Raw genomic sequence first — 16,462 nt, 5'->3', positions numbered from 1 at the left:
TATGGGTGCCTGCCAAGTCGAGTAGAGCACAAATCTCGAGACAAAATTGTTCTCTAAAGAAATAAGGAAAAATATAATATAGCAACTCTATCGAGAGCCACCATGCCAAATGCTTGGTCATCCATACATCATGGCAAGAGAGGAGTGAAGAGATTCACACAGAGGTGCTCGTTTGGTTCGCGGGAAGTATTTTTCCTTTTAAGAATATAATTCTTGGGAAACAAATTCCTAGGAAGAGAATGTTTAGGAAAGTATTTTTGGCATGTTTGATTGACCATGAAAAAGTGACAAATTTCCAAAGTGCTTATGTTTGGTTGGCCATCCACTTTTCTAGGAAAGTTATGTATAATTCCTATTATGCCTTTAATAAAAATTAGGTTTTTAATGCCTCTTTAATGCTTCTTTAATGCTGAAGGGACTTTTTGGAAAAAAGTAAAAATGGAGTGATTCCTACCTCATGGGAAAGTAACTTTCCCATGTTTCTCATGGGAAAGACTTTCCTATGAAATGTGGGAATCATATTTCCATAGGAATATAACTTTCCCTTCTTTCTCCTTTGAAAACTCCAACCAAATAAGAAGCATCTCATTACTTTTCCGTTGACCACACTTTCCCTCCTTCTTTTTCCGCGAACCAAACGAGCCCAGAGTAGGCGCAATCACCACACATTGGGCCATTCATGACGTGCCACCTTAGTGCTATGTTCATGGTACTAAGTGAATCGGCAAGTGATATTTCATGGCCATGGCAGTGAAGCAAATCTTTGGTAGTGGATATTGTTATAGTATACTTGAAGTATGATGTAAATATTGATGCGGCTAAAATTAAGATTGACCATCATAAGTTGACATGCGAAGTATGACTCATATTCCTAGATTGATTCGGATAAAAAAAACTAAAAGATAATTTTCTACTTGATTCGGAAATTTGAAGAGTCCAACCCAGCGAGACAAAAACTCCTCAACTATAGAAAGAAGCTCAAGATACCAGATATGCATCCTAAATTATTCTATATTATTCTCCTCTCTCTTCTCATCTGATATTTCTTAAGTCTTATTTGACTTAAGTATCAGAGAGTTTCTGGTCGGATCAACTCCAACGACCTTCGAGCTCTTCTTCATTTACTATGTGCAAGTCATCCAGCACATATTAGATTTCTGTCCTCTCGTGTGGATCTGTCAGCGGCCTTTCATCTACTAGATTGGATTTTGGTGGTAACAAATGGGAATGTTTGTCAAAGAGAAAGTGCAATGAAGAGCTATGATTTCATAGCATGACATGGCCACCGAAGCATGTAAATGATTTAAAAATAGATCACATAGATGGCTGATTACAATTCTATAACATGTATTGGATTGAATTCATTTATAACGTGTTATACGACAGGAGTATGCAATAGACGATTATATTTTTATCTCTTCAGATATTCAAAATATTTTCAAATGATTTATTAATCTTTGTCATTTAGACGTTTTCTGTTTGAGTAGCTTGCCTTCTCTTTTGAAAGCCTAAAAAAAAAATTGTGCAGGGAATGCACATTTTATATTAAAAGGAAGAAAAATTTCATGGATGGTACAATCCTAGTCAATCCATTATCTACAAACATAATTTAGACGTTTGAATTATTTAAGATGCGTCTTCATGAGACTTGTGCCATGCAAACAGCTTCATCAAGGGCTATCAGCATCATAAACTTATATTAGAGATAACACCATTCTTAGCATGTGATATGATGCTTTTGTTTGCGGCAAACCGGTTCAATTTCAATGATCATACCGGTAGCTTCTCTAACACTTTCCTACTTAGTATTAGTCAATTATTATTCTTTATATTTTTATTTAAAATGAAACTTTAGGGCTTTACATTAAGATAGTATAGGATGTAGGAGAAGATTCTCCTAATATAACCTTTGAATCATGTAGTAGCTAATCAAAGTTTAAATATGATCAAAGTTTAAACATGAGACATTTCCAAAATTTATCATCATTATGAACATTCAAAATAGAGAAATATTAATTTACATTTGAATATTTTAAGATATCTGAAAACTTCAAATTTATTGCATGTAATGGAAACACCTGGAGTTGCACATGTAACCCCTGCATCCCTTTGACTCCTTTTTGTTGTAGCAGGGGCCATGCTTGTACCGATAGAGGGATTGACTCCCTGTCTATACCCCCTTCTTAGGAAGGCACCTGCGTGTGCTCATTGCTAGAATACAAAGTGGTTACTGTAGAATTCAACACATTTGGTGCTTTTTTTTCTTTAAAATAGAAACACAAAATCCCATACAGAAAACATATTTGATTATCATATTTTTATTTCTATTTTTTTCTTTTATTATTTATCAAAAAATAAAATTTAAAAAGTTTTACTTTCGTTTTTTTTTTAAAAAAGAGGATTTTCATTCTTCTCTTCCCAACCTCTCTTCTTTCGTCCAATCTTGCATTTAGCTCGTCGCCCCAACCCAACCTTTCCTCTAGCTCTGTCGCCTTCACCCAACCACACCGGCTCCCCAGGCCTTGTCGACCATCTCTCCATCCAATACCGAGCTATTCCTAATCTCTAGATACATCACTGGCCCCATCCCAACTTCTTTAACTTTTATTGCTCTCTCGACTGCCTCTCCTGCCCGACGTTGAGCTCGATCTTGTCCTTGACCACGTCGCCGGCTCTATCCCCACTCTCTCTCTCCCTCATTGTCGGCTACGTCGCTGACCCTCGTTGTAAAAAATAAAAAAATACGAATCAAGTATTTTTTTTATTATTAAAAATTTGAAAAAAATAGAATTTTTATTGTTAGATTTTTTTTTAAAAAAAAAATGGCAACGATGCCAAACGCGGTTTTAATGTCAAATTTTTTAAATTGTGGGACTGTGAAATCCTAACCTCCCAGCTCATCACTCAATCGCCGCTTTATCCTATGACAGAATCGCCTTGTGTGACATGGAGAACTTCTAGCGTGCATGGAATGGGCAAATGATGGCATTAATCTTGCCTAATTCTTGCATAAAATAGAAGATACAAAGAAGACTCGCAAGGAGAAAAATAACAGTTTCTGCCGAGGAATGAGAGCTTAATTCAGAAGGAATGATCAATAAAGGAGCTGTAATGCAGGATTAGTAGAGATGGATCAGGCCTTGAAAAACAATATTGAAATGGGTTCAAGAGCTTGGTTCGTTGATATACACAGGGGATGTATAGTTGACGGGAGCTAGGCTCTGAAATAAGAATGAAAATGAGTAACTACTATTCCAACTGTTTGGTTGAAGAAAGTCTCATTCCTATTCCGATTTTAGAAGCAAATCAGAATGCTCCAATCCGTCAAAATCCAATCTCAACTCCTATTCCAATTCATTCCAATTCTAATTCTTTTTGCAAACGAAATGCACCAACAGTGTGGTAATGGGCTTGGGAGTATACAAGCAAACGACCCAAATCTGGTCCAGAATCCAAATTCTCAGTAGACACCAAACGGTAAGCCTAACCCAGAAGAGCAAACAAATCAAACGTAAATGGATGTCAGGACCAGCTAATCTGTATCCCTAACTCAGGATTCAAGAGACTCTGAATGGTAAGCGGTCCGTCGTCTTTGGAACAGGAACAATGGTGAGCTTGGTTGCAGAATAATCCGTGTTTTGGGAAGGAAGTATGGCAAGGATAGGATCAAGGCAGTGCAGCAAGCGACACAGAAAGCTTATCTACTCGAGGTGGTAGTCACTAAAAACATTTTTCTCTGCTCTTGGAAATATTAGGCTAGGTAGGATCTTGCTAGAGTTGAAAACTTAGCTGATCATTTTTTTTCTATCAGGCAGAAAAATTACTGATCATTAACAAGAAACTTCTGTCATATCAATCAACACACCTATCTGAAAGCAAAACATACAGGTAATTCTTCCTTGCTGATACAACCACTAATAAGGTGAATGCCAAAGATTAGTAACCGTATCGTAGCACTCCAAGTGACCCTAAGGTGTCTGTTGTTTAGATAGAGCTACAAATTCTATGAAAGAGAAATGTGCCGTATAAGATACCACTAACTTGGAGAGCTAAGTTGGAAGTCTGTTACACAATGAATATGGCAGCGCCAATCAGTTAATAGGTAACAAAGATACAAAAGAAAATGCTAGACTAAGACAGGAAGATATACCTAGATTTCCTCTTTTAAGAGTGTTTTTTTTGGCACCAGCTGCTGGTAATCAGATGATGCACAGCTATGAACCAAGCACACAAGGTAAAGGGCTTGTTCATGCACCAAAGCAAAAGCTTGAGACACGAGTTCAGCTCAGGAAATCTCAAAATTATGGTAATGGATGCCCTTCCCAGAAACAGATCAAAAAACAGAAGTAAAGAAACACCAAAGAGAAACAAAGGACTGGTATTTGCAAACTGAATACATAGGCACATAAAAAAGTGGCACAATGTTGAATATCAAAATAAAGTGTGGGGACTGTGGCTGCAAGTTCATCCCATTTTCTTACCCAAAATAAGATGTTACACCTGATTCCAAAGTATAGGTATAATAACACACAACTACATAAGATATCTTCTGAAAGGCATGAATAGTGTTTTGTATCAAAGAAGACATGAATAGTGTTGCCAACTCTCAGTAACTGAGCTCATTAACATGAACTGATAACAGTGCAAGCTAACTCAAACAACCATGTTATTAGATTGTACAAGATACCAAAGCAAGAATCACCGCACACAGCACAACTGAAGCAGCTACTCTTCAACGACAACACTGATTTCACCCTTCTCTAGCATGTCATAGAATGTTCTCATCTTCCTCTGCTCGTTCCAGTGATGCATCTTCCACAGGCTTCCAGCAAAGAGACCCAGTGCAAGGCCTATGCAGATCTCCTTAACCACATTGGGTCCTTTCAAGGTAGCGTGTGCAATTTTATGTGCAGCCATTTCAGCTGGAACCCCACAAGCAGCAAAATCTAATCTGTGAATAAAGCATGAGAAGGGTTAGTACAGCAGATTCATATGAAATGACATTCCTCCAACTTAAAATTAAAACTATTGCCAAAACAAGTTGTTTTGAGAGACAAGGAAAAGTTAGCACGGACACCAATTCAATTCAGATAGCTTTTCATGATTGGATATTACATATCTATCTTCTGCTGTGTGCCAAATCTCATTAATAATGTTCATAAAATATTGAGAACTAAGCTTAGCAGGTTTTGCATAAACAAAACAAGGAGGTCGCTTTTACTGGCCCTTGCCTGCAAGCAGCTGATGCAGGAAAGGAACCAGGAAGCAGCACTTAAAAGAGTATGCCATGCAGTTGAACATCAAATGTTTGATTAAAAAAAAAAAATGTGCATCAGTACATGGCAAACAGCTCAAATCACGTAGTACATAATTATGATGAGCAAGCTCTTAAGTTTGCTCTTCCAATCCCAAACCATGCACTATCATTGGACAGTATCGCATTTTAAAAAATCAAACAGTAAGTCACATTCATACAAAATGGGGACACCTTGTTATATGTGTCTACAAAAGCCATATGGATGGCCTAAACTGGAATACATGGACAGTGCATTCAAAAGTTAACACATACCAGGCTACAAAATAATCCGATAAACCTTATATAATATACACTTAATCATATAACTAAAACCAATCAATGAAAAGGTCCTTCTCATCTTTATACGTATTAATCGGATAGGAGAGAGAAAGATCTACCCCTTCCAAAATTCAGAAAAAATGCTACAAAACTCATAGAAAAATCTCATTACGAACCCCTAGAAAAATGGTAGAAAAATCTTGTTAACAACCACGCCAGAAAAATGGTAGAAAAATCCTGTTAGTTTTGTTTTTGTTCCAAGTTCAAAACTGACTGGACTCTTCTTAGCTTAGAAAACATAGAAAATCCCATTAACATCCCCTTTATTCTATTTTTATTTCAAGCTGGACTTTTCTTAGCTGATTATTTTATGATTTAAAATTTTGAGGGAAAAATTACTTGAACACCCTCTCAACTTAGAGTCATTTTTACTTAGTACCTTTCGAGTCTAAAAAGCTTCAATCTGATCCACAAAATTATTAAGTGGTTCAACATCGTCCCCAGCCCTATCCGGTGCTCAATGTCGTTAACACATCATAAAGGACACTTTTACCATTGCCATTATTTTGTATTTTGGGGGTTTCTTTAATTTCTTTACTATGCCGCCATGCTTCAGCATCGTGCTGCACTTCCCGCCGTTGCCCCCTAAACCTCGAGAGCTTGAGGACTGCCAAACCCCTTCGCCGAGCACTTGTCTTAGTCAATGATAATTTAGTCCTAAGATTATCATGTGACCATCATATGATACAATTCCATAAGCTCAAGTAAATGGAGATAGATGATGGGATAACATTGAACCACTTAAGTAACTTCAGGAACCAAGTTGGAACTTTTTAAACTCGAGGGGTGCTAAGTGAAAATGACCTTAAGTTGAGGAGGTATTCAAGTATTTTTTTCAATTTGAAATATGAGAAAAATCAAAAAAGGCTCTTAAACTCCTTTCTCCAATCTTATTTTTAAATATATCTAAGTGTCTTAGGCGGCTTCCACAGTGCTAGCAGGTTGCATGTAGGTAGTGGCATGCAGGGGTGTTGTCTTCTACTCTAGGCCCGTGCCATCCTTCTTGACCTACTTCCGCTTCAACAGGGCAGGGCACAAGTTGGCAAACATGCCCATCTCCTTGGTGTGGGAGCCCTCCTTCCTCCATTTTGCAGTGATAAACCAGCATGCTGCATTTGTGGACTTCTAGATCATGATGATGCCCATGGACAGGATGTTGGGAGACGGGGCTCCTGTGGAATTGGACCAACGGAATGTGACGTACCTTGGGGTGCTCTACACCATCTCGAAGGATGAGATGCGCTGGTTTGAGGTCTCCGGCCTCAACCCCATCCACACTGTCAACACCTAGGAGGATGGAAGCTGGACTCTAGTTCGGTGGTCCCTCTGGTGCTACCAATAAAGCATGCCTCAACCGGATGGAGTTGGTCTATAACTATGTGGAGATGGTGCTAGTCTACCTCGCAAGCGACGTGGCATCATGAACCGCTGTTGGTGGAAAACCTGGACCTCGATATCATCCACTTGGGCTATATGGGGAGGAAGAACCACTACATCTACCCTAAGGTGGGGACCCCCATGCCCAAGATCCTTGGAGTGGTCAAGTTGGACTTCAGAAAGCCGATTAGGGCACCATTGTGCCACGACGTACTCCAGAGATCTTAGGCATGAGGTTCCCATCTTGAAGTAGGCGTAGCATTTCTTTCTCCCTATATAGCTCAAGTAGATGATGCTGGAGTCCAGGTTCCCCGCTGACTGGGATTCACGATGCTACGTCACTTGTAAGGCCGACCGGCACCATCTACACATAGCTGTAGAGTAGCTCCCTTCAGTCGAGGGTGTGCTCCATTGACAGCACTTTGGGGGCCACCGAGAGTAGGTATGACTTATGTATTCCTCCCAATCATTGACATCGTGGATGGCATTAAGGCCAGAGACCGTGAACTAGCACATCTCAGCCTTCGAGGTGGTGTAGTGGAGGAGCACCCCAAGGTGCATCACCTTCCCCTGGTCTGATCTCGTGGGGCCTCACAACCTAGCACCATGTCCATGGCTTCTTCATGATCTACAGGTTAGGGAACACCGCGTGCCACTCCGTTAGCATAAAGTGAAGAAGGGCTCCCATACCAAGAAGATGGGTATGTTCGCTGATTTGCTACCCAGCCAGTCAAAGCGGTAGTAGGTCAAGAAGTGCAGCAAGGGCCCTAGCAGAAACTTGCACCCTGCGTGCAACCCTGCTAGCTCCATGGAAGCCACCAAAGATGCTTGGGTATATTTAGATAGGGGTGGAGAAAGGAGTTTAAGAGCCTCTTTTGGTTTTTCTCTTGCTTCAAAATTTTAAATGGTAAAATAATCACCTAAGAAGAGTCCAATTAGTTTTGAACCTGAAGCAAAAACAGAATAAAGAGGTTGTTAATGGGATTTTTCTATGTTTTTTAAGCTAAGAAGAGTCTGGTCAATTTCGAACTTGAAACAAAAACAAAACTAATGGTATTTTCTATAATTTTTCTAGGGGAGGTTGTTAACAGGGTTTTTCTATGATTTTTCTAGGGGTTCTTAATAGAATTTTTCTATGAATTTCTATCATTCTTCTTGAGTTTTAGAGAGGGTAGAGCCTTCTCTGTCCTGTCCGTTTAATAGGTATAAAGATGCCTGCTTGTTTATTGATAATAAACCATATATCCATTCCATCATGTTCTCCTATTTGTGCCATTCTAAATCTACTAAAGCAATCAATAGCATGGGTTTTTGTTCCATTAGGCAAAATGTTTTTATTTCTTTCTCAGCTGAATTCTTCTCTAACATCCTCATAAAGCTATGCAATCTCATTGTGGTCTCAGAATATATTAAAACTTGAAGTTACCTCTTTGTTAGAAATGAATATGTGAGCTATAAACTTTTAAAGCAATCATATTATTAGTCTTCTCTTATCTAAAGTCCCAGTAAGTTATTCCAGGAAGCCACAACATTGTGGTCTAGATAGGCAAACATCTAGGCTCCTTCTATGTACTCAATATCTAACGTGATGATGACATTATTGGCCTCCGAATCATCCTTATCTCAGAAAGATTGTCAGTCCCTGAAACTATCTTTTATTCAAAATCAAACTCAGAGGTTTCAGATATACACCATTAACGATATGCCAAACATGCATATGCTTTATATAAAACACTTCGAGCAGACCAAAATAAAAAATATCGGCTTGATCCCCTATCATAAAGACAGGTCACTTTCCAACTCTATCTCATCCCATTTTTTTTCTTACTGAAACTTCATCAGCATCTTAGCTCAAAAAGATGAAGAGCCGATCATTAAATACTCTTTTATACATCTCATCTCTAAAACAGAGAAAATGGAACAACCCCATTTCAGATCCCCAACCCAAAGAACCAAAACTATGAGAAAAGGAAGGAGACGGCTGAAAAATTACAAAGAAAAAAGATGTTGATTCAGGACAAGATTTGGAGATTAGCACATCCAATCAGAATCCTTCCCACAAGAAAACAAGAGGAAAACAAAATGTTGATCGATTAAACAGAAATCTAAGTGCCGAACAAATTGGGAACCTAATAGAGCGGGCGCTCTAATTATGAAAAGAAATAGAGAAATATTTAGGAGAAAAAAGTGCTCACCAGAGACTCGGGAAGGAGCGGGGAAGAACACGATGCCCTTCGCCTCTACGCAGCCGAGGAAGGTACGAGTGGGAGACGCAGAGCCATCCATTGGTCAATACAAGATCATCAAAAGACCTCGAAAGATCGCAGAATTACAGAAAGATCGCGGTATCATGAACATATCTCTGCCGTCCAATTAGACTAAAATCGACGGTTTTTAGATAGAATATTTCCCAAGATCCGATGGTAACATCGCATCACAACCGTTGAATAACACAGCACATTAAGCCTAATCGGCCCAAATGGAATGGCCAGCCTTTGGATTCTGGGCCTATCTATGGGTGATCATTTCTGGACTCAACGTCACCTCGGATTAACGCAAAGCTGACCCGGTCCAATTAGTTTGGGCCGCAGTTTAAATTGGACGCGAGTTGAGGTCATTCTCGATAATCCAATGACTTAACGAACCACATCCCACTAATCGAGACCACTTCCTCCACGTCACTTGTACCGCTGTTATTTTGTCCTTCGCCTTCCTCACCGACCTTTATCACGCAAAGCATGTCTCTTCCATTCTCTAAGGACTTGGAGAGGCTCCATTCCTATGAGAAGCTACGATGGAGAGGCTGAGGAGTTTCTCCATCAAGCCCACGAGGCTCTTGGTTTTCTCATTCACCGTCCCCTCCTCCCTCCTCTTTTGCTTCCTTTTCTCCTTCTGGGTCCTCAACACCACCCCCTCTGGCTCGACGGAGTCTCATCTCCGGCTCAGTGGAGGCCCCGGAACCATAAAAGATGAGGCCTTTGCTGGTTCCGGCGTCACTCTCTTTGTTAATGGGTCTAAAGATCGTATTTGGGGAGCAAGCATCTTCGAGGAAGCTGGCAATTTCTCTGCGGAAGCTCTGGATTTAGACAAGAAAGGAAAAAATGGGATTTTGGTGGATGTTCAAGTGGGAGAATCTGGTGGTTCTCCTGGGGAAGCACTAGATTCAATTAATAACGGGGAAGTTGCCATTTTTAATGATGCCCATTTGAAAGGGATTATTAATTCCTCTAACGAAGCTTTAGATTCAGTTAACGAGAGGAAGAACAGCGATCTGGCTGTCTCCGACCCAAGGGAAAGCTCTGATTTGTCACAGGAAGGTCTAAGTTCGAGTACTCCGGGGGCTGATGGGAAAAACGCCGAGTTTGATGCTCATAAGGTGAGAAATGAGAACTTTTTGGCTGACAATTTGATCAGAGATGCGAACTCTTATAATGCCAATGGGAAAAATATATCTTCAGTTGTGAAGAAAATTGAGGGTAAGCGTGCAAAAACATGTGATGTTTCTCATGGAAGATGGGTTTTTGATGAGAGTTATCCTCTATATACAAGCAACTCTTGCCCCTTTATAGATGAAGGATTTAACTGTGAGGCTAATGGGAGAATGGATAAAGACTACATGAAGTGGAGGTGGCAGCCATATAATTGCAACATCTCAAGGTACTTAGTCTCCCTTCTTTTTGTTCCTCTTGCCTTTCCAAACTTTAGCTTCTAAAATTTGATCCGTATAATTAGTACTTGATTGGATTGGGATATGGGGTTGTTGGATTATGTTTAGGTTGGACCCTATAAAAATGCTGGAGTTGATTAGAGGAAAGAGACTGGTATTTGTGGGGGATTCTATTAACAGGAACCAGTGGGAATCCATGCTTTGTTTGTTACAAGGTGCTGTCTCAGATCCTAGGCGAGTTTACGAAGCTCGTGGGCGGAGGATCACGAAAAACAAGGGAATTTATAATTTCAAATTTCTGGTAATACCGATAAAACAAGTCTTTTAGTTCAATTAAGCTTTTGCACTCCTTGATTTTTGAGAAGGTTGCTGCAGGACTACCAATGCAGTGTTGAATACTATGCAACTCATTTCTTGGTTCGTGAGAGTAAGGCAAGAGTACGACAGAGGCGGATGAAAACTCTACGAATTGATGCCATTGACAGGAGTTCGTCGAGATGGAGAGGAGCTGATATCCTTGTATTTAATACTGCTCATTGGTGGTCACACTACAAAACAAAAGCTGGGTGAGTGCATTTTTTGAGCTATTATGCAGAATGTATCCAATGTAAACATGCTCTCTCTATTATTTTTTTTATGCTTGTTGAAGGTTTGAAGTTTTGATTTAATAAAATGAATAAAATGAAAAATATAATTCTCTGACAATGGATTAGAGATTTCACCAAAGAACACCAAAATGCATTGCTTGAATATTTATTTTTTTTCCTGATTGGTAATCAGCGTCTTCTAGTAAAATTCACTCGATGGCTTAAGTTTGGAAGCGATATACTGCAGATCATTCTTAACTGGTGTCAGTACAGTAACACTATTCTATTAGAATTCTATTACTTTGGTTACAAAATCTTTGAGTGTCATAACCGAATCTCAGATTAGGGTGGGTTTGACTATGGATCCTTCTTCAGCTTTCGTTCTTACTGAAGGATTAATTGGAATGCACTAACATATTGGCACATTCAAAATCAGTGTTCATTTAGACCTGATTCTCAGTTTTTACTTTCCCTGATTCTGCTTGTCAACCTTTGCCCCTCCACCTTTTCCAATCCTTGTTTGCTTGGTGTTATGTGTGCATACTATGATGCATAAGATTTCTTTCATGAGATTTAGGGCTTGCATACTGTTTACATGTGCTTAAAGCTTAGTTGGAGTTTGATGGTAGGATATTTTTACTGTGTTTTGAGTGGAATTGGGCCCTTAGCTCAGTTATCTCCTATGGCGACCTGTTGGGAAAGCAATGTAGTTGTTCGGACAAAACTTTTGATGGCTTTACATGTTGGAGAACTGCAACCATCAAATTAACAATTCTGAGAATCATGTATGAATTCTAACTTTTGTGAGGTGGAATCCTTGAAGTCTGACATTTCTGTTTTCTCTGAGATGACATTTTGTTTTTCTGTATAAGGTAATATATAAAAATATGGAAAAAGGATCCAAAATCGATTTACCCTAATTTACTTAGATCTTTTATTCTGTAAGTATGAATAAGAGGAAGTGTGAAAAGATGTATGTTAATGACACAACATAATGCGAACATATAAGTTGGCAGCCTTTTATATCTGTTGTTTTCTGAAGCACTGAAGACATCTATCAACTTCTTTTATTTCCTCAACAGAATAAGTTACTACCAGGAAGGAGACCTGGTTCATCCCCACCTTGATGTGTCTACCGCTTTCAGAAAAGCTTTGACGACTTGGGCATCCTGGGTTGACCAACATGCTGCTCCAGGGAAAACTCAAGTTTTCTTCAGAAGTTCAGCACCGTCACATTTCAGGTTAGCTGTTTCCATTTCTCAAGGCTAAAAACATCCAATTCAGAAGGAAAGTTAGGGTCTTTTGCTCATGATGCTTTCGCTGCACTTCTTTGTTTCAACAGTGGTGGTGAATGGAATTCTGGGGGACACTGCAAAGAGAGCACCCAACCCCTAAATGACACTTCTGGCCGACAAATTACTGAAAAGAACATGATCTTGGAGCAGGTTGTAAAGCAAATGAAAACCCCAGTAACTATCCTGAACATAACTAACTTATCTGGACTTCGAATAGATGGTCACCCATCTATATATGGGAGAAAACCTGAGAGAGGACCCCCAACAGGCATTCAGGACTGCAGCCATTGGTGCCTTCCTGGAGTTCCAGATACGTGGAATGAGCTGCTATATTTTCATCTACTATCTAGACGAGTACCAGTTTCTACAGGTTAGTAATGATAGTCTAGTGACATGCAATTCCTCCTATGCCTTGAATTGTTCATGATTTTTTTTTAAAGCTCCCTACTTTATACAACAAGTGCCTGTAATACTTGCTTATGTATTGATTGGAATAGTTAGCATGTGATGGTGAAACTTATGGAAGAAAGAGGAGCAAGAATTTTTGGGGTCAGACTGCTGTTTTGTATATCCTTTCTGCTGTATTTCATGTAGAATATTAAGTTAATCAAATTGTTTTCTAATTTATGATAGTTGTAATCCCAATATTGTTTGTTCAGTGATTGACATTAGCCCACTTATTTATGATTCCTAATATAGCATGCTTAACTTCCTTTTGTCGATTGGCTTAGGGCTCCCTTACATATGTTCAAGACCCTATGCGAGAGAGAACAGTTGGTAGCACCTAACTAGTTGCTGGATTGGTATACATGGCTGTGCAAGATAAGGCTCAGAATGACTCAGAAAATTCATTACGATTAGATAAAAAGAACAGAGATTTGCTTTTTAGGTCAGGTTGGAGTGGTTCTTTCACAGAACTCTAGGCTCTTGAACATGCTGTTCCAATAGTCAAATCCAAGGCTAAAATAGTTATTCTGCCATTCGGAAGAATTGAATTCAACCCAATAGGATACTTTGTAAGAGATTCTGCACCTAAATTCTAAATTACAATTATTTCACTCGAGTTTACAGAAAATTGTTAAGCCTTCAGCTTGTTATCTAAGAAGGTGGTACAAAAGGCTGTGGGCGCAGTGAGAATTGAAGCAAGCTTCCGGAAACAGAAGGCAAATGGCAACCTTCTGATTTTGTTATTATGTGAGGATCTTTTTGGATATTTCTATAAAAATAATTTATAATAATAAGACTCGTTGGTTCATCTAGCCTGTATCTTCTACTAAATTTTCAGCCTAAATCCCAGCCAAGAAGAAAACAAAATCCATCGAGATCATTTTCCCTTCCGGCAAGATTCGAGCTAGCGTGGGTGTTGGGCCTTTTTTTCCCTTCCTGCAGGTTAGAGGAGTGTTGGACTGGTATGGGCCATATTCAAATGGGCTTTCTAGTCCACGAATCTAACAGAAAGTTCAGTCCAAATCTTGTTAGATTATCCGAACATGCACCAAGATGACTCTTCTTATTAGATCTGTTCGAAGGCACGGACGGCCCGCCCGGACTGCCTGAAACATGTTGGATGGACTTAATCCTAAGTTTTAAGCCGAACGGGCTGGGCCAGGCTTAAATATGAGCATGCCTGTTAAAACAAGTCGGGCTCAAATTTAGCTATGCCCGACTCGAGCCCGATCTATATATTAATAATTATCTTCTATGCACCAACAATCCTCATGAATAACCATAAACGCATATTCATGAATCTTACCAATCCTTTTTAAATATATAACTTTTTGCAAAAAAAAAAAAAAAACTCCTAAGACATGGTTCGCATATACATATAATCCACAATAATTTAAAAAATTGGACATAAGATAAAAGCCTTCTCATAAATTATATATTTATCGTACACAAGCTTGCCTCTCTTTTTTTTTCCTGGTGGACCGGGGCTACCTACATAAGGGGACGCCATCCCCAGACATATAACTCCCACTACAGGATTTGCTAAAATTTGATCCCATCTTGGTTCATCACCCTCCCCAACTGGCCTCCTACAACGTAGTGATCTATCCAATTGTCAAGCAGCACTCGTTCATTTGGATCCTCAAGGCCTGGCTAAATAGTTAGCACCATGATGGAGGTGCAGAGGAAGAGGAGTTGCATCTCAAGGCTTTCGCTTCCAGACACGCAAATGGAGTCGGCAGGGACAAATCTAATCTCCACCAACAAAAGAACAGAGAGAAACAACTGTTAGGGAATTGAAACAACGAAGCCAAACGCCAACCTTAATTCTCATGCAAGTCAAATACGCTGTAAAGTCTAGATCATTCATATAGAGAACTGAGAGGCTTTTAAACAAAAAAGAATCTATAGATATATATATTACATCGGTAGTCTCCCATGGCTGACGAGCTCCGTTGCCACGGCCGTCTCAAAGGAAACCTTCTCCCATCCGTCGCTTTGAGGTCCCGGATCGGACCTCGATCGACCTCTGATGGGAGAAGACAACGAGACCCCTTCTGAGTTGAAGAAGGGGGATGGGTCCGTGTTTCTATTCGAGCCTCACCAATATCTTGGAGTCGACACTGGAAGTCGCGCCTCCGGGTTATCTCCTGTGTCCGTCGCTGAGCCACCCTTCCATCGAAGTCTGATCAGGATGATGTTTCTTGAATTCCTCATGATGGGATTGGAGAAGAAATGAATTGGATTGGAGAAGAGGAAGGCAGAAGTGTTTCTCTGAGAAATTTCGATGGTGATTGGGTTGGTGGAAGGACTGACAAGGTCACTGAGGCTTTTTATAGGGCTTAGCAACCATCAGTGCGCCATTATAGTGAATCCAATTGGAGATTTGGATTTCAAATCTGGAAGATGCACGCAGGAGGATATAAATGGAAAGTTCATGAAAACATTTCCAACATAGTAGAATATATAAAAGGCAGTTCCACTATTACATTCCAAAAATAGTATGAGTTTCATGAACTGAATCTTTCAGATTGATACAGATATCAGATTCATCCAAACCTTCTTAGAGCATTTAAAATAATAGAGAGCGGTGAAGAATCAGTGAAACCGAGGGGGATGCTGAAGGAGATATAGCAGAGACTGGTGAATAATTAGTGAATTTCCGAGGGGAATACAGAATGAGATATAGCGGAGTCCGCTGAATAATGGGTGGAATCCGCGGGGGATACACAGGAGGCAAAAGGTCATCATAGCATTCTTAAAACAGTAACAGAAGTTCATGAATCAAATCTTCTATGGCATTTTGGTTAGTTTAACAGACTCTAGAACCATATACAGAATTGTATAGTTTATTATTGCACTTACGAAATCATCAAATTTGTAGGGGACTGTGAATTGTCCAAATTCATAGGCATGAATATAATTTTCTATGGGATATTGGTAACAAGACATGTAATTTTCTGTGCGTTTTGAAAGATGGCCTGCGTAAATTTTACAGGCTTGTGCAAATTAACAGGAGGAAAGCCTTCCAGGCCACACAACCTCCGATCTTCATTTGAAAAGAACGACCAAAGATAGGGATACTTTGCGAGTTGCTCGAAGTTAGCAAGCTCACTCCAACAACATCATACTAGCCGCAGGGTTGCAAATTCGAAACCCCCAACCACAAATGAAACAGGGAGCAGCGAGACCATTATCGAGACAAGCAAAAACCAGAAATCTTGCTGCTTTGGTTCAGTTTCATGGAATTGTACCATCAAGGGCATGACCATCTTATAATTTGGCTGCACCCCCACCCCCCCCCCCCCCCCCCCCCCCACAAAAATATACTGAAGAAAACAAAAAAGAAAATCTAAATAATCAATAATGCCGATCGTCCGCATGATAGTGGTATCCAACAATAACTCTAATCAAAGAAAAGCAAACATACATCTTTCTTTCATATTTACAATGA

The 16,462-nt window shown here is 39.7% G+C and overlaps 2 protein-coding genes across 2 annotated transcripts; one reads left to right on the top strand and one right to left on the bottom strand.

Annotated features, from left to right (window-relative positions):
* Positions 1-4,501: 4,501 nt before the first annotated feature.
* On the bottom strand, positions 4,502-9,343 carry LOC120110204 (cytochrome c oxidase subunit 5C). Its single transcript, XM_088702656.2, has 2 exons — positions 9,208-9,343; positions 4,502-4,951 (listed from the first exon to the last, which is right to left on the bottom strand). Exon 2 carries the CDS (start codon positions 4,915-4,917, stop codon positions 4,726-4,728), a length of 192 nt encoding a protein of 63 aa, XP_088558782.2. The 5' UTR covers positions 4,918-4,951; positions 9,208-9,343; the 3' UTR covers positions 4,502-4,725.
* Positions 9,344-9,710: 367 nt separating this feature from the next.
* Positions 9,711-13,188, top strand: LOC120108659 (protein trichome birefringence-like 6). The gene is made up of 6 exons (XM_089924731.1): positions 9,711-10,669; positions 10,788-10,980; positions 11,055-11,245; positions 12,349-12,507; positions 12,609-12,931; positions 13,059-13,188. The coding sequence occupies exons 1-6, from the start codon at positions 9,807-9,809 to the stop codon at positions 13,067-13,069; spliced, it is 1,740 nt and encodes a 579-aa protein (XP_089780857.1). The 5' UTR covers positions 9,711-9,806; the 3' UTR covers positions 13,070-13,188.
* The last annotated feature ends 3,274 nt before the right edge of the window (positions 13,189-16,462 follow it).

This window comes from Phoenix dactylifera, chromosome 8, assembly GCF_051530095.1.
Source record: "Phoenix dactylifera cultivar Ajwa chromosome 8, Ajwa_hap1_PhDact_Kaust_v1.1, whole genome shotgun sequence".
Lineage (NCBI taxonomy): Eukaryota > Viridiplantae > Streptophyta > Magnoliopsida > Arecales > Arecaceae > Phoenix > Phoenix dactylifera.
This window is presented reverse-complemented; position numbering and strand designations above follow the sequence as displayed.